We start from the raw sequence: 18,137 nt of genomic DNA, 5'->3' as shown, positions 1-18,137 counted from the left end.
TTGAGGCCTAGAAGGAAAAGACACAGGTTAAATGCTGGAATACGCAGAAACAAGCAGCAACCCAGTCACACTACAAGCTCTTCCCAATAACTACGTGGGAAAGGAGCACACAGGGACAGTGAGGCCGTGAGCTTGCAGTGAATTTGATGCACAGGGATGACAGGACACTGACAGGAAGGCAATGTCCAGCGATTTCCAGCTCTTTTCTTTCTCTTTCAGTCTCTCAGGCTTCGTGTTGGCTTCAAAATCCCTGCTTATCCTTATGTATCGGTACCGCCGCATGGCCATTGACTCGCAGCTCAGACCAGGTTGCACAAGTGCAGATGCACTCCTTTCCTGTACCCTTGGAGCTTCTGCCACCTCAGTAGGAGAAAAGGAGAGAGGAAAGGGAATCGCCAGGATCAGTGCAGGGAGTTTTGGTGTTCTGCTTGTCAGCGTGACCCCATCCTTTCCACTTGCCTGGAAATAGCAGACGAAGAAGATGTGCTGGGGCTTTCCTATATAAAGCTATTGCTGCGCATCTCAGTGCTGTCTCTGGCTCAGGAGGAGGTTGTAGCACACAGCGTAAGTAGTTCCCTGCCCTTGTGGCTGCACAGAGACTTTCCTTCTTCTCCCCATTTCCTTTCCTCAGCCACGCAGGTCGCAATGCATCGCCGCGCTTCTCTCGCACCGCTCTTACTTTAAATCCTATCTTTTCCTTTTCCATTGCCATCTGAAATCAGAGCAGAGCTGCTGGGAACAGCCCATTTATGGACAGGCAAGCCAGAGCAGCCATGAGCGGAGGCATATGGGAATAAGGACTCGGGCAGATGCAGGAATGGAAACTAATTTTAGTTATTCCATTGCAAGCTCATCACACTGTCAGTGTCACACTCTTCTTTATCTCCCATCTCGCACCCAACAGCTACCTCATGCCACAGCTATCTCCCGACAGGGACCATTGTGGGGTAGTTTTGTAGGAATTTCAAACCTGGATCGTGGAAAACCGGAGGTCACATGCTGTGCTGGAGCTCCAGCACTCCCCTTCCTCCCTGGAATGGCACATATGGCTGTGGTGTCCTGATTAGAGAGCAGCCTTGAACTGAACCATTTACACAGCTTTTGAAGGGGGTTTCAGGTCTGCCCTCTATGAAGTTAACGATTTCTTGACAGGATGTGTTGCTGTCGATTCAATTGGAATGCTGAGATCCAATTGGAATGCTGAGATTCAATCGGAATGCTGAGATTGAATCCAAATGTTAAGGTTCAATCCAAGTGCTGTGGTACAGATGTCTGATACCTCCTTACAGTGGAAAAATATGGGCTTATTTCAGACTGATCTCAGTGGGTTTGAGCACTGATTGACATCACTAAAGGTGCTCCTGTTCTTCCATTAGAGCACATCCTTTTCTTCATTATTAATGTTATTTATGGGCAAAGGCACTCTTGTGGCTGAGTGACAGCTCTCTGTCTCAGATAGAAAAGCCTCAAGCTTGACATTTTCTTTCTCAAAGGATTAGCACAGAAACAAAGCTTCCCTTGTGCTATAATGCAAATATCAGATATGATACAGGATATGAGCTAGGATATAGGATAGTTTCTTGTGGTGAAGCAGGACACTGCATCTTGAGTTCTGGGCATCGAGGTGCGATTGCTGGCTCTGCTATCGAAGCCCTCTGCTACCTTGAGCAGGTCATTTGATAGATTTTCTTCTCTTTCCTTCAGTCTCACCTGCCCTAAGTATGAGGATTTGGAGCTGCAGCTTGAAGATCGATGAGAAATGTGCCCCAAAGCCCCTGGTGTGGGTCCTTCCTCAGTGACATTCGAAATGAAATGCTCTTCCCTTCGCTTTCCAGCCACAGTTCTACCTGTGATCCTTATATTCACATAGAAATGAGCAGGACAGGCTCCTGATATCATTTCCCCCTCCAATAGATTATTTATTATTTGAATATATTTTCAAGGAATATTGTCTTTTGGGTAATGGTTCTGTATTTAAGCCAAGAACAATTCCGTTTTCCTCTACCTTTACCTGTTTGCGGTTCCTCAGTGGTGTTTCTGAGAGGTTCTTTAAACAGAATCCATCAAAAACAATCAGAGGAAAAGGGGAGGAAGAAAGGATCACATAAAAAAGAAACCTTTTTCGTGATATAAGAAAAGCCCAAGATGTGATAACAATCTAACATTAAAATCTCAATTAAATCAGTGAAGGCGTACACGAACCAAGCTCCACCTGAGTTTATACGTGACATTATAACTAACTGGCAAACTTCCTTTCCATTCATGTTCAGGAAGCTGAGGCATTTCCTCCTGGAAAAGGTTCACCATCCCAGTCTGGGTGTTAGTGAAAGCAGGTGTTCCTCCATCCCAAAAGCCAGGCTAAGGAGGATGCTTCCAAATCCCTTCGCATTCCTTCTCCCCGTTTCCTCTCACCCAGAGGAGCATCACACCCTTTCCATCTTGTATATCGTCGACCTTGACACTTCATAAAGCCCTGCTTTGCTTCCCAGCCTTTCAGCACCAAGCTTGCTTCACACATTCCTGCTCCAACCCGTGCTCTTCTGCTGCCTCTTGACAGAAGAAGCTGTGGAGGCATCGGCTTGGAGGAAGTTGTGGGGTGCCTGAGATTAGAGGCTATTTTGGAGCCCCACCAGCTTCAGGACTGACCCTTTCTGTTCCCAGGAGCTGTTGCACTCATGGTCCTGCCCCATCTGCTTAGTGCTGGCGGTAGGAAAGGCCCCACTTTGCTCTCTGAGCTGATTTTCCCCCTCTGGTCCTTGCCATGGTATAAGAATGGAGAGCATCCAACCTGTAGTGCCACCTCCAGCTCTGACAGGGAGGGTGAAACATCCATTAAACAGTGCTCTGTAGGTGCTGAGTGTTGTTCCCAAACACTGGCAGGTTCAGTGCAAAGGTTTAGGCTCTCATTAGTTCTGTTCCACCACATACAGCTGCAGATTAACAGGGGAAATGAGCACAAACTTCCTAGGACTGAGAGCCAAGAGCCCTGTGTACAGCTCTGCCTGCCTTGTGCATCGCTAAGGGAATGGGCTCACTCTTTGTGCTACAGATTTAAGAAGAATTAAACTGATGCTTCTTAATATTCCCTCTCCAGCTACCTCAGGTAATGCATTTAACATAGATTTGTTGAGAGCAGTTTCCTTTCTCGGATACTTACTGTGCGTGTGAATAAAAGGACAAATCTCTGCATTTCAGTGACATGAAATAAAACCCTTCTGTGAAACAATTAAATTTAGGTGGGGGGAATATGTGTGTGAAATTCATCAATCTCCAACCTAAGGAAGCAGGAAGCTCCTTCTGTAGCAGATGTACTCTATGGGTATTCCTCATTGGGCCAGGTCCCAGCAGGGTCTGAAAGGAGTAAATTAGAGCACTGAGCAGAACTGGGGCTGTGTATAACCCAGAGGCTGCGTGGCCCTGCAGGATGCTATTGTTCAAGGAGTTATCAAAATGAGAGCGGAAATGCAAAGACAGTTGGAATGTCTGAGCAGGAATCGTGTTCCTAATGAGCCTCTGGATCAAGACGACGTTTGTGGGGTAGGAAATTCATGTTGGACTCCTGCACACATCCTACTTTTTACATACTGATATCTGCAGGGTGTGAAATTACAGATTCGTAGAGAGTCTATCTGGATGTAGCAGAGCTTAGAGGGGTCACTGAGCCCAGTCTCTGCTCCAGGGCAGCGTTGGGGCTGTGTATGTCACTGCTGGAGCAGGAATGCTGTTGGTTCGCACCCAGCAAGCTAAGTTTTAAGTGCCAGGAAAGTGGAGTGAACCTGAAAAGCTCCTCTGGCTCTAGAGCTGTTCATCTGGATTAACACAGAGGAGAGTTTTACTCAGTGTCTGATCAAGGGCCGGTGCACTCACAGTGAGAGGAGACTCATCTAGAAACCTCAGAGCCTCACAAATGCTGAAGGAATCCTTTTAAATTCAAACCCATCAGCTCTGAATCTCATAGAAACCCCCAAAATCTCAGAGAGGAGCCGTGTAATGGCATAGATCCCAGTGCTTGCCAACTCTGCAAGGCATATTGGTGAGCTCTTGCCTGTACAAGACATTATTGGTACTTGTCTGAGAAAGAAAACCTGGTATGAGCAAGGACTTGAGGATAAGGCCATGTCTGTGAGTCCTGAGAAGCTCCAGCATGTGCTGCCCTCCAGCAAGCAGTAGCTTTTCCAATGTGCTTCTCCCTTTCATTTAACATCATCTGCATTTAGATACATGAAACCAGCGCATTCTGGAATGGATATTTGAGCATTAAGCAAAGGAAACCACTTCTCCAGGTATTATTGCTCTCATGACAAATCTCCTACCTCCACAGCTGGAAGGGACAAGCCATCCTGAAGACTTTCCCTTATAGGAGCCAGTATTACACTACATGAAAGAGTTAAGGCTAAGCCTTTTCTCATGGTTATAATGTTAATCTCACTTCCTATGGTGTAAGGACCTTAGCTCTGCATAGTCAGGTGATGAATCACCACCAAAAGAAGCTCTTGCTTTTCTTTTCAAGTTAATGAACAGAAGTGACCTGAACTTGATTCCAGAATTTCCTCAAGTTTTCTGTGCTTAGCTCTGGAATGCCACAATATTCCAAGATGAGTCTTTCAGAAGGATTTATAGATAAACTTGCACAGATAACCATGAACTCCACAGTGAGGTCTGAATTAATCTTCTTAAGCTCAAATATCTATTTCTAATGTGGCGTATCGATAACAGGGACCTTGATAAAGTACTTGGCTTCTGTTGTCAAGCTCCCCATGCTCAGAAGAAGAAAAGTTGAATAAAACAACTAAAAGGCCATGCCAACATCTGGCTCCATGGCAACAATACATGAATTCTCACAAAGATATTGCTATTTAAGACAAAAAATAGAGGATGAATTTAAACCATGGCTTGGGTATCATTCTCATTAAGTTAGATGGATCTGTGTCCCTTTGTGCCACTGATAGACTTGGGCTATTGAAAAGGGAAGAAAATTGCACAGATGGAGTAACAAATCTAGGGATGTGCTTAGCCATAATGGCAAAGGCTGAGCTCTGGCCCTGCTGCCAAAACAAGGGTGCATTCAAAAACCTCTGTGTAGATCCAGAACACTGGAATGGACCATGTTATACAAGAACCAGACATATGCTTGCATGCACAGTGCTCCCATCTTGTGGACATCTCCATACCAAAGCATAAAGGCCCACTAAAGAATTGTAGCACATCTTTTTGGCAATATCACTTCCCTGTTGAGCCTCTGAGCTGTTTGAACTGATGTGAAGGTGAAGTCAGAGTAGTCCGATGGCCTTTGTGTATTTTCAAGAGCTTTTAGATACTCACAGCACTGCCGAAGAGGTGAAATCAGGGATAACTGCAAGCTGCCAAGTCGCACAGGTGAAGAAGGAAGGAGTTTCTGAACCCACTGCAAATGCTCCAGCTCTCTCTGTGTTTATGAGCATCTGTACGGCACTCAGCACTGAGCCCTCGCATCCAGCTGGTGCTGACGTTCAGCTCAGGGAAGAGTGGTTTATAGCAAAAATAAACCCTGCAAAAGAGCTAACAAATCCTTTAGCACTAAACCGTGGTGCCAGTGCAGTGTATGGTGCCTGTATAATGGAAAATGAAGTCCCAGCTTTACAGGCCATGCTCCTGGCTGGCATTTGATGTCTCTTCAAAGGGCTCTTTCCAGCAAAGCCATTGCAAAGCTTTATAGCTGTGATGTGAGAAACTCTTCTCGCTCGTCTTGCTCCTCTGCATTCAGGGCCTTGTACCTCCAGTATTGTGGTGGCACCTAGAGCTCCTCTCCCTATGTACGGGCAAGGAGGAATGGAGCTTTTCCTTACTTCTGTAAGCGTAATGTAAGGACTTAGCTCTGAAATCATAGAAACATGGAATAGTTAGGAGATGGGTTTTTAAAGGACAGAGTTGTTACCTTCAGGGAGCAACTGCATGAAATTGGTGCGTTAGGATGGAGACTCTATAGAACTGAGCTCAAAACGCGCGTGGATGGGAGCTGTTGGTGTTCGGCAGCCGGCTCCCAGAGGCAGGGAGAAAGGGCAGCTCCTCTCTGAGAAGAAACTTGTCCTATCTCGGCGTGTCCTAGAGCAGAATGTTTACAAAACCCTCATTAAGGGAAAGGGGATTGCGAGATAGCAACAAATCTGGTGGACAGCTTACACGGCCTGAGATAAGAGAGGCAGGGCGACCACAGAGAGAGCAAGCCATATCCAATTACCGAGACCTGCTTTTGGGGAGGGGGAAGGGGGAGACAGGCAGGACGGATCACAAGCTTCAAGACAAGAGCTTCCAAACTTGTCATCCCGTCGTGACATGAGCACAGGGGATAAAACCGCCACTTAGCCCGCACGAGAGCTAGAGCTTGTTGAGTGCGGTTGGAGGCTCCAGCGAAGCCATGGATTCTCTAGTCCCCCGGCTGTGGGCTGCCCTCTGTCTCTTGGTTCACCTTGCCTCTTGCAGTCCCATCCTGAGCTTGGAGCACTCTTCCTTGGAGGAAGATGTGCCCCTTTTCGACGAGATCCTCTCCGAGCAGGATGGCGTTGATTTCAACACGCTGCTTCAGAACATGAAGAACGAGTTCCTGAAGACCTTGAACCTCTCTGACATTCCCCTGCACGAATCGGCCAAGGTGGATCCGCCAGAGTACATGCTCGAGCTGTACAACAGGTTTGCCACTGACAGGACGTCTATGCCCTCCGCCAACATCATTAGGAGCTTCAAAAATGAAGGTAAGAAATGTGCAATCTCTAGGAGAAGGAAATAGAAAAGAGCATCTTTATAGTCGGTGTGAAATGTGTTTACCGGGCACGGAACGTGAGCCGTATTAGGGGGAAAAAGGCCTTTCAATGAGGCATGGCATTGGGAATAGGCACCAGGATTACCAGATCCCGCTCCTAGTGTCATAGATCCCTTATCCTTCGCTTTTGGGACTGAAAGGTTTTGGAGGAAGGTGTTTGTTTAATGTTTGGGCAGCACCAGGTAGAATGCAAGGGCATCAGTTCCATTATCCCCATAGTGACACGCATCGTTTGCAATTACATGATATCAAATGAATACCTTAAATAACGTTCGAAACTAAGGCAAGAAATGGTTTTACACACCATTTACAGGTGCAATATTTTCCTAAGAAATGGTTTTACACACTGTTCAAAGGTGCAATATTTTCTTATTACGAGCTTAACCAATTCAGGTTTCTATTAATATCCTCACTATTGATCCTCATGGGATTTGTAACATCTTCCTTTGGCATCTGAGCACAGATACGTAGAAACACGTGAAGCAGAACTTTGGATAACCCTTAGGTTTTACTTTGGGAGAGTCGAATATTTCCTATTACAAGGAAAGGAAGCCTGATTGTGACTTGTTTCTGCTTCATCATTTCCTCTCAGCTCAATGAGGGCAAGAGAATGTTTCAGTGCTAACACTCCAGTTTGTCAATACCTATTTGCACCAATACAGGTTTTATGTTAATGATGTGTTCCAACTAAACCCCAAATACCAATCACCCCACTGGGCAAACACGAATGCTGTGATTTGGTTTAACTGCTCAGGGGCAGACGTAGCTATTCAAACTGCTGAGGGGCTTCTCTCATCCTTTCTTAGCCTAAATAATGAAGTATAAGGTTGTTATTACTCTTTCTATAGCATTTGCCATTTGAAGCTATGACCTGTAAGGAGAGGCTATGTGCAAGTCATGCAGTGAGGTGCAAGGAGAGAATCCAAAAGCTCTGCTCTGCCCTCCTGCCAGGCCTGGGCACGCTTTACCAGCAGCCTGCTTCTGGTTTAAATGTGGTTTAAACCTTCTTTATGTATTCTTTTCTCCAGTGCAGAGAAATCTATTAAAGGCTTGGTGGCAAAGCACTTAACACCCACTGGGGAGCAGTTACTCACCCAAACAGCCCTGCCTGTCACTGCTCATCCGTATAAATGAAGACATGCAGGAACGTGCATCGTTCTTTTCCCATTGTGCACTAGCCATAAAAAGTAAATGGGATAAAACTGGTCCAGTACAAGGTGCTAAAACATAAACTACAGCGTGGTTTAGTGACACAAGGCATCATCCCACTGACAAAATCAGGTTTGCAGCTCTGGAAAGGGACAGACCGACCTTTTGCAGTGGTTCACAGTTCTGTGCCCTGCTGTAGCCATCACTTGGCTTCACTCTCTGTCATGTCAGTATTTCTCTCCCCTTTTCCAATGCAAACCAGCAAGACGTGAAGTGAGACAGACGGCTGACGTTAAGACAGCTTCATAGGAGCGCCCGGTTAAAGGGACTGTGCATGTTTGTTACGTGTCTTCGGAGTCTGCGTAACCAAGAACCATCCACTTCATGCTAAAGATAGGGAAATTAATCACTTGCAATGATAAAGGCAGTAGAAACAGACCATGGAGAGTTTTTGTTCACCTGCCTGCTGAAAATTGGCAGTAATGGTGCTTCCATTATCCATTAAATCCCTTATTACAGAGCTGTAACACACTGCACGGCTGGCATCAGCTCTTTGTTTAACCCATGGCCCGTAATGTCTCCATTCTAAATGGGACTAATCAGTTCTTAAAACTTGAATAAAGGTCTCAAGGGAAATCTTTCATTTCCTATGGACTCCAGAGCTCTCTTCCTGATCCTACCAGGGAGGCACTGGGAGCAGTAGGAGATACTTCACCCTATGGATTTCCTAGCTAAAGATCAGAGTCACATCCTGACTTAGAACTGAACACTTCTTATGCCCTGCTAGCACTCACCTGGCTTCTTACACATAATGTAGCTTTCCACTGCCTTCTGGTGAGCTTCTTGGGCTTATCTATACAACCAGGAGGCATTTCTCCACCCTGTCATTATAAGTACTCATTGCAGACTTGTTGTAGCATAACAAGGTCTAGGAAACCCCAGAGATTACCTTCAGGATGGAGATTACAGCTAAGCTTGAACAGCATTGCCTCTCAGCTCATGGTTTGCTCCTACCTTGGTGCTGTGCAAAGCATCTCCAGTTCCCACCTTTACCAACTGACTTGTAGGGAAGCGAAAGCAGAATCATCCCTCATTTACAAACAGATGGCAGTGCAGAGGTGCCTCAAGGAGGACAATGTGCTAAAGTCAACTGCTTCAGTGCACTCATGGAGCATGGCCAATACTTGCAGTGTTAACAGCATCATTTTCCTACAAACATACCAAAATTGGAGAAGTCAGAGATGAACAGTTTGCATTTGCAGACATGTTACCATAGTCTCTATGCCCTGATCTGTCTCCTGAGTTAGAAGCAGACAGCGCAGTAACTCAGCAGCAAATACACAGTCTCTAGAAATTAGAAACCTGGAGAGGGGCTTTGGACAAGGGCCTGTAGGGACAGGCCAAGGGGAATGGCTTGAACCTGCCCGAGGGGAGACTGAGATGAGCTCTTAGGCAGAAGCTCTTCCCTGGGAGGGTGATGGGACACTGAAATGGGCTGAACAGAGAAGCTGTGGCTGCCCCATCCCTGGCAATGCCCAAGGCCAGGTTGGACACAGGGGCTTGGAGCAAGCTGCTCTAGTGGAAGGAGTCCCTGCCCATGGCAGGGCTTGGAGCTGGAGGAGCTTTAAGGTCCCTTCCAAGGGGGGGACCCATTGCAGGGTTCTATGATGAGCTGAGTCCTGCCTGGTGTGAAGAAACGCATACTGCTCGTGCATAAACAGTGCAGATAGGGCAGATGTCCTGATGGACAAACAGTCATTACACACTTATATGTCAAAAGTGCCTGGTTGAGTTCAGCTGTTTGACTGCTCACTTGAAGCCCGTTGAGGCTGTGGCAGGATTTGTGCTGACTGGTGGTTCAAACGGGACGTTCACCGCCTGCTCTTCCTAACCAGGAACCTTCACATCTTCCGAAGCAACTTTTCCTCCCTTAGTGCTTGTCCCTCTCAGTTTCTGAAGGCTGTTTCAACAGCTCAGCACAAACATGCTGAGCAGACACAGATCCAGCCTGCTGCTCTTGCATGCATGGTTTATAGGTCACCCATCTCATGTTCATGCCATATCCCTCTTCTCTTCCTGTTCTGCAGCAATGATTTTCCCCATTTAAAATAGTTGCTGTGCAGCCACCATGAAGCAGTTTGTGTTTCAGTATTAGGCGATGCATTCTTAATCCATAATGCTTCCAGGTGACACGGAAATGCCTGGAAGGCAGGGGGATAGAAGGAGAATCTGTAAATCCAGGTTTATGCTCTCTAGCATGGTTGGGATCTTGCTGTCCTTGCATAGCTAAAAGGAAGTCGGCCCTTTTCCCAAGTCTGATTTTGGGAAAGGGTAAAATCCACTCTCCTGGAATTAGCTGAAACCAAGCCATGCAAAAGGTATCAACTGAACTTCTGTGCACGTGTTGCTGGATGCATTTATGACCCTTCATAAATATTTGATCTTTGTCATTTCCAGACTTGGCTTCCCACCCTATCGGTGTCACAGGAATTCGGAAGTACCCTCTTCTATTCAATGTTTCCATCCCTCACCATGAAGAGATCACCATGGCAGAGCTGCGGCTCTACACCTTGGTGGAACGGGACCAGATGCTCTATGATGGGCTCGACCGGAAAGTCACCATTTTTGAAGTGCTGGAAAATGACCACCTGGGGGTAGGAGAAGAGAGGAAGATAATGGCACTGGCATCCAGGCACATCTATGGCACGAGCAGCGAGTGGGAGAGCTTCGAGGTGACCGAAGCCATCAGGCGCTGGCGAAGGGCAGGGTTGACCACGCACCGGCTGGAGGTTCATATAGAGAGCAGGGAAGGGGAGGAGCAGAACGGAGAAGGGAAGCTCGATATCGACATCAACTCCGAGGCGAAGCACGTGCCCCTGTTGATTGTGTTCTCTGATGACCAAAGCAATGACAAGAAAGAGGAGAAGCAAGAGCTGAACGAGATGATAGACCACGAGCAGCTCCTGGACTTGGAGAACCTGGAGGTTGGCAACTTCCATGGCCAGCCTGGGGAGGAAGCGCTGCTCCAGATGCGCTCCAACATCATTTACGACTCCACTGCCCGAATCCGGAGGAACGCAAAAGGCAACTACTGCAAAAAGACCCCGCTCTACATCGATTTCAAGGAAATAGGTTGGGATTCCTGGATCATCGCCCCGGCGGGCTACGAAGCTTACGAGTGCCATGGAGTGTGCGCCTACCCCTTAACAGAGCACGTCACGCCAACGAAACACGCCATTGTCCAGACTTTGGTTCACCTGAAGAATCCCCAGAAAGCCTCCAAGGCCTGCTGTGTGCCCACCAAACTCGATCCCATCTCTATCCTCTATTTAGATGCAGGGGTGGTCACCTACAAGTTCAAATACGAAGGCATGGTGGTATCAGAGTGTGGCTGCAGATAGTAGAGGGGAGCTCGAGCAGAGGGGAGTGCACAGTGGGGAGTATTTAATGATTCAGTCTGTAAATTTGTACATTTTGGATTTCCTATTTAATAAGGTTATTTAATGAGGCATGTACAGATAATTGTGTGTTTCCTGGTAGGGGAATGGGCAAGTTGTGACCGTAGGGAATGTATATTTTGTTCCATTGCTTCTTGCTGTTCTTCACTGTCCATGTTATGGCTGCATCTCACTTCCTGGCAGGGCATAGAGCAGATCACTGGGTTGTCTGGGAGGTTCCTTGTGCCAAAGGGGCACATGCAAGTTCACAGAAATAAAAACGTATTTTTGTACTTCATAAATGCTGATTGGTATCGAGAGGGATTTCCAGAAATATTAAAGGGCATAGAATAGAATCATGGAATCAACTGGGTTGGAAAAGACCTTTAAGATCATCCAGTCCATCCATCCCCAGGCACTGCCAAGGCAACCACTAACCCATGTCAATAAGGACCTCATCGACATGGTTTGGGAATTGAACCCAGGATAAGATCCCAAGTCCCAATAATTCTCAAGCTCCCAAACCCCAAAGGGACAAAAAGGTGTTAAACTTTGCTCCTTTTTTCTTAAGCATCTTTAATCTCTCCCTATCTCATTGAGACTGGCAGGGATGCTCTGGTATCTGGAGCAGAAGGGAACCATTCCCTTTCCCATCTTTCCTGGTGGAGCAATGGGCCCCATAGGTTTATGCAGTGTTCTGACAGGCAATGGCAGAATTCCTTGTGTGTGGTTATTACAGAAGCCCCTTGTGTAAAGCACTGGTTTTGCTGCATTATCCATGCCCTATCTCCAAAGCAGAAATAACTGCAGCACACTTCCCGAATCCTTGAAACTATACCAGTTTATACCAGCTAAGAAACCTGTCCCTCTTCCCAACCCAGCAAACCACATCCAATACAGCTCCGCAACCCAATTCACATGGCCAAGTAGGATTGTATTTAGTCTGCATCGAGCTAGCTAGAAGAGGAAACCCCTTTGTGCCAGCGAGATAGAGAGGATCTTTCATTTATGTATGTGCTGACGTTGTTAATTCATAAAGATATTGCCATCCCCCCCCTTTAAACTCCATAGGATGGAGTCACATGCCATGTTTCCACCGCTCTTCTGCAACCCGCGGTGGAGATAAGGAGGTGTCGGAGCTCAGAAACAATAGACCCGTCACTTTATTTATACTAAGCTGCAAATTTGTCAGATTCTTGGGGAAGTGCAAGTGACGCTGACTCCTCCAGCCTGTCCCAGAGCCCGCTCCCTGCCCTGCATCTGGTGCTCACAAAGCTATCTTCCCGGGAAGAGATAAGGCTCTTTGAAAGCATCACTCGAGCGCTTCATGGGAATGAGCACAAATGACTTTATCGTGCACCAACTGAAAGCCAGTTTCACCTATTTTCACACATACTCTTCTGTGCTTCCCATAATTTATTGACCTATTTATTGACCGCCTGCCTTTGTAACATAATGTAGAATACAGAATGTTTTATTTTTGTGCTTGTGTGTAATCCTACTTGGATAAAACCTTGTACCGATCCTGTTTTACATGGAATCTTTCTGTTGAGATGTGCTGCACAGACATGGGTGTTGCTGATCTATTTTCCTCCTCTAGATATTCATAAACAACATGTAACCGTTCTCTTCCTTGCTCATGGAGTGGTTCACTCACTGCAGTGATTTATAATGGCATTCTGGAGCACTTGTCCAACATATAAGTTCTCTAGCAGGGGTATCACTGCTCTAAGTGGTCAGTGGTGTAGTTTACTGTAGACTTCCACAGTCTCCCCTCGTGCTGCCTGTTTCCCGATAGCAGGATTGCTGTGGGGCTGTATTGCTTTATGGCTGTGACAGCCTGTGGGTGACTGACACTGTCACAGAGCCTTCCCCACTGCAATCAGCCTCTGCTTAATGGCACGTTAAAGGAATTCGTTAGAGGTGTGATGTTTCGCTCTGCTGACATGAACTGCAGCAGCCAACGGTTGAAGTGTGACCACACAGCTCCTTTCAAAACTATCCATGATTCTTATGAAGCCATTTGCCAAGACAAACCATTCACCTTGTTAGGAGTGATAATCCAGCATTAGGGAGATAATCCGACATTGCCTTTTATCATCTCTTTTCCGCGACCGGCCCCGTGGCAGTGATGTGAGCAGAGTGCTCTTTGCACCACTGTCCTTTCCTGAACAGTGCCAACCTGCCTGAAGAGGCCCTAAAAATCATCAATAACTCACTGTAATCACCCATAATCACTGTTCCCATTCAAGTGACCACGTAGCAAAGCAGAGTGGCTGCTTTCACACTCTCTTAAAGCCAGAGATTTGTGTAATGGAGCAGATACAGTGCATTACGGCACCCAAAGGTGGGTAGGCACGTAGTGTTAGCAGTTAGTAAACCTGCAGGTGTGAATTTATACAAGATCAGTAAAAACAGCAGGGCTGGTTTTCTAGAATTAGGGCTCAGAGAGCATTTTTATGTTAATATTAGTGACTTTTTTGTAAAGAAACAAGGACTCTGCTGCTGATTGAAGGGGACTTCAGCCAGAGTTTGGGGTGAAAACTGTAAAGCATGAGACATCCCCTATGTGCTGTTCTGGGAGAAAACTGAGCATCCCTTGAATCAACTGCACTTATGCTGTTCATAACCTGCGAGTAGAACTACTGTGAACGGTATTTTGTATGCCTGTTAGCATTGCATGCTTGCTTTATGAGCAAACCTTTACCTTACCTTTGAATATCATTACACAGAGACATTTGCTGGCCGTTCCTGCAGTTAGATGGCAGAGATGAGGCAAAATAGCACCAAAACCAAATGGGAGCAGTTATTTTGTAGAGCTTTCCCTAAGCAGCAAACGAAGGTTGGTTCCGCAGTTGGTTCAGTGTCTGTCCATGTGTATATAACACTCACAAAGAACATGGTGAGTGTGTGACAAGAGCCAGTGCTGCCAAGATGTAGTGCTGGGAATGTCAGAAGTCCCGGAATAAATATCCCACTGCATGTTTTCATTTCCTTCCCTTCCTTCCTTCTATCCATCCACATTGGTACTGTGACTATTTCTAAAGAAAATGATTTTTCACATTAAATAGTAGCATGCATTGATCTTCCTCTTATTTCTAATCTATTTTCTATCAACATGCCAGCAGTTGCTTGACTTCAATCTTGAAAGCACAAACCAATTTTAGAGAGGTCTGGAAAAATGTGGAAGTATCTATCTTTCCATCCATCCATCCATCCATCCATCCATCCATCCATCCATCCATCCATCCTTCCATCCATCTATCCACCCATCCATCCATCCATCCATCCATCCATTCATCCATCCATCCATCCATCCTTCCATCCATCCATCCATCCATCCATCCATCCATCCATCCATCCATCCATCCATCCATCCATCCATCCATCCTTCCATCCATCTATCTACCCATCCATCCATCCATCCATCCATCCATCCATCCATCCATCCATCCATCCATCCATCCATCCTTCCATCCATCTATCTACCCATCCATCCACCCACCCATCCATCCATGCCTCCATCCATCCACCCACCCACCCACCACCCAGCTATCTGTCTCTGGTTTATTTCATGCCACTAAAGGAGGCACCAACCCCATCTCACCAAAATCAGCATCACTTGGATTTTTGCTTTCATCTGTTTCTAACTGAAGATGTATAAGAAGCATGAGCCCCTTTTTGCTATATGAAACCCCAGGCAGTGCGAATGGGACAGAAAGAGGGGTGGGAGCAGAAACAATTGAGACAAGGAGAGGACAAGCTGGATAACACATCAGTAAGGGGGTTGAGGGGAGAGCTTTGGTCTCGCATTGCTGCTCTTAGACCAACACCACACACAGTGTCTCCAGAAGAGCATGAACTTCAAGACGTGCTGCTCCTTGCTTGGCCTTTGAAGCTGCATCCTGTCCTGTGCAAACCCTCAGCACCAATCCCAGGTTTCACAAGGCGCTTGCAAGTCCGAGGTTCCCATAAATGATCCGCATCTCCTAGCTCTCTGCGCATGGACTAGAATTCCTCAAACAGGTTTCTCCCCAGAGTTTTATCCCTTGCTTGGGTGTGATCCCAGGGCTCCAGACTCACCCTGCAGAGCTGACTGAGGATACAGATTCCTGCCTTTTTGAGTGTTAGAGCTTTTCCTGTCACCACTGCAGATGGGCTGCTGGGGAGAAGGGGCAGAGCCTCGCACTGTTCTGGCAGCAAAGCCCAGCACCCAGCTCCCTGGCAGTGCCTGCTGCTGGCTTGTGCCACCCTTTGGAGGTGCCCAAATGAGAGTCCTTGAGGAAAAAGAAAGCATTCTTGGGTGCTGTGGACACATAACCTCTTGCGAAGCCAGTGGGTGCTCAAAGCCAAAGAGCCAAAAGCATGAGGTTCAGCCTCCCCAAACCTGAGGTCACTTAGGAAAACCACCTCCCAAAGCAACCACCATCCAAAACCTATGGCCAGCTTCTCCTCATTGCCCTTCTTAGACAGAGAGCAGAGCAGAACCTGCAGCAGCCTAGAACAAGAGAAACCTCTTGCATTAACATCCTCAGAGCCTGGCTCACCTACAGTTGCATTCAGCGTTTGCTGTGCACCACGTTGAGCCAAACCCAGCAAAATCTGTCGGTTTTTAGGGGGGTTAAAAAAGCAAAGAGAAAGGAAGAGTTCTGGCACTTGAACATCTGCTGCAAGCGTTTGAAAAACTACAGCCCAGTGTTAATTTAAACTTCCTTAGAAGCCAGTTCAACGTTTGGAGTGCAAACACCGTTAATGGGATGGGAACCGGGGTGCTGGTGCTTTGCTTACTATATTGGGAAACAAAGCCAGGACAAAACTAGCTGGAGATAGAGGTTTGTTTATACTGCTGACCCATCTGTCTTCATTAACGCTCTATTTACAGGAAAAGCCAAAGAATCAGCTTCTGCTCCTGCTTCAATTGCAACAGCCACAAAGAAAGGCGGAATGGTTCAACTAAAAATGGAAATCCTTATCAGCACCCCTTGGAAGAGGAGGTTTATTATATGGAGTGTGTTAGTGTTGGGTATGAGAGCTGGGGCTGGGCAGTGTGGCCAGAGCTGCGTGTTCCTAGCACAGGCAGCATTGGAGTGCAGAGTGCTCAGGGAGGTGCCTATGGAGCAGAAAAGAGAAACCAGCCACAAATCGGGAGCTGGGTCCTACCCTAAGCTCCTGCTTTGAGCTCTAAGGGAGAAATGAGGTGTGTTTTCTCCTATACACAGGGTAACGGAGTGATTTTGGGGTGTGAAAAGGGACACATTTGAGGCTACACCTTGGCATGGCATAGAATCATAGAGTCAACCGGGTTGGAAAAGACCTTTAAGGTAATAAAGTCCAACCCAAGCTGTCTCTGGCACTGACACCAGATAAGGAGGAGACCCCTTTGTCTTATCTACAAGTAAAGGGACAACACTTGAATGCCTACAGTTTAGATGCCTAAATGGGAACAGATGAAAGGCACCCCAATGGTGTCTACCCTGACTGTCCTGTTGGATGCATCTGGAACCCAAAGAGGACTGGAGTTTATGGCTTAGCACCCCCAGTGAAAACAGTGTCAAACCTATGCTGTGCACATGAACTTCTTCAAATCATCATCTCAGGAAGAGGAAAAAGCTGAGTTTTGCCTTCACAGCCCACTGAGATAGAGACACCCCTTCAAAATCAAACCCATACTCTCCTTCCGTAAACCATGACACCATTCATCTCCAAGGGCAGGCTTATCAGTGTTATCATCTCATTTGCACATCCCACTACAGGGGCAGGCTTCCAAATGACCTCAGCACCCACATTCTGGGAACAGATGTGGCTGCTAAGCATCTTGTCTTGCTTTCCTTCACCCCTCATGCCTGCCTTGCTCTCCTTCTTCCCTCTATCCTTCTCCATCCACTTTTGCTCAGTCAGGGCAGCTTGGGTTTGAATCCTTGCAAGCCATTCCCCAGGGAGCAGGAATCGAAGCACGTCATTTTCCTGCCCCATTCCCACAGGAGCAGCGCACTGGGGGAACATTAAGGATGTTGGAAGCAGTAGAAGGAGCAGCCGTTAGAATTCCTGCCTCTTTTCCCTGATAAAAGTGGAGGGAAACATCCACCTTTTGATACCCTTGTCAAGAAGATGAATAGTGAATGGGGGTCCAGTTCTTCCTGCTGAAGTCTTGGTAACATCTCTGCAGCAGCTAAGGACATCCACATGCTGGTAAATGCCAGTTCACTCTCCTGCCTCTCACGGAGATGTCAGTCCAAGCAGGAGTTGAGCTAATGTTTAGCAGTGGCAATCCCTGCTTCCAAGCCCATCTCAGCACACAGCATTCCTGGTCAAACCCATTAGGAGATGGCTGCATCATCCCAGCAATCTGAGCTACTTTGTAGAGCAGAGAACACCAGAAAACGTAGGAGAGCTCTCTTCCATGTGCACTGCAACACATCCTGCTCCGGGCAAGTGAGCTTACCATGGGAATAGGAAGTTTGATCCCTTGTTTTACTCTGCCAGATACATGCCCAATGTGATTCCATCCACGATGCAAACTACTCAACCTCCTGCTCAGCATTTTGAGGGCTTAGAGGCACCTTTGATTGCATTTCTAAGTGAACAAAGGAAATAAGAGGGATAAGAGCAGTCGACATGGAAATGAAGGCTCTGAAAGGAGAGGAACGGGTTTCTGTACCTCACAGGAGCTGCTGCCTGCCCTATCTGCAGCGACTTTAGGCTGAGGGGATGCTCATTGCAGCACTGGAGCTCCCCAAACAATGCCCTTCAGGCCT

General features: G+C 46.9%; 1 protein-coding gene across 1 annotated transcript; it reads left to right on the top strand.

The window, feature by feature from the left end:
* Positions 1-6,016: 6,016 nt before the first annotated feature.
* Positions 6,017-11,743, top strand: BMP10 (bone morphogenetic protein 10). The gene is made up of 2 exons (XM_061478962.1): positions 6,017-6,728; positions 10,403-11,743. The coding sequence occupies exons 1-2, from the start codon at positions 6,395-6,397 to the stop codon at positions 11,344-11,346; spliced, it is 1,278 nt and encodes a 425-aa protein (XP_061334946.1). The 5' UTR covers positions 6,017-6,394; the 3' UTR covers positions 11,347-11,743.
* The last annotated feature ends 6,394 nt before the right edge of the window (positions 11,744-18,137 follow it).

Source organism: Pezoporus flaviventris, unplaced genomic scaffold (genome assembly GCF_033815535.1).
Source record: "Pezoporus flaviventris isolate CSIRO_AGI_PZ_B2104156 unplaced genomic scaffold, CSIRO_AGI_Pfla_v1 ptg000138l, whole genome shotgun sequence".
Lineage (NCBI taxonomy): Eukaryota > Metazoa > Chordata > Aves > Psittaciformes > Psittacidae > Pezoporus > Pezoporus flaviventris.
The sequence above is the reverse complement of the archived record's forward strand: the minus strand, read 5'-3'. Positions and strand labels throughout refer to the sequence as shown.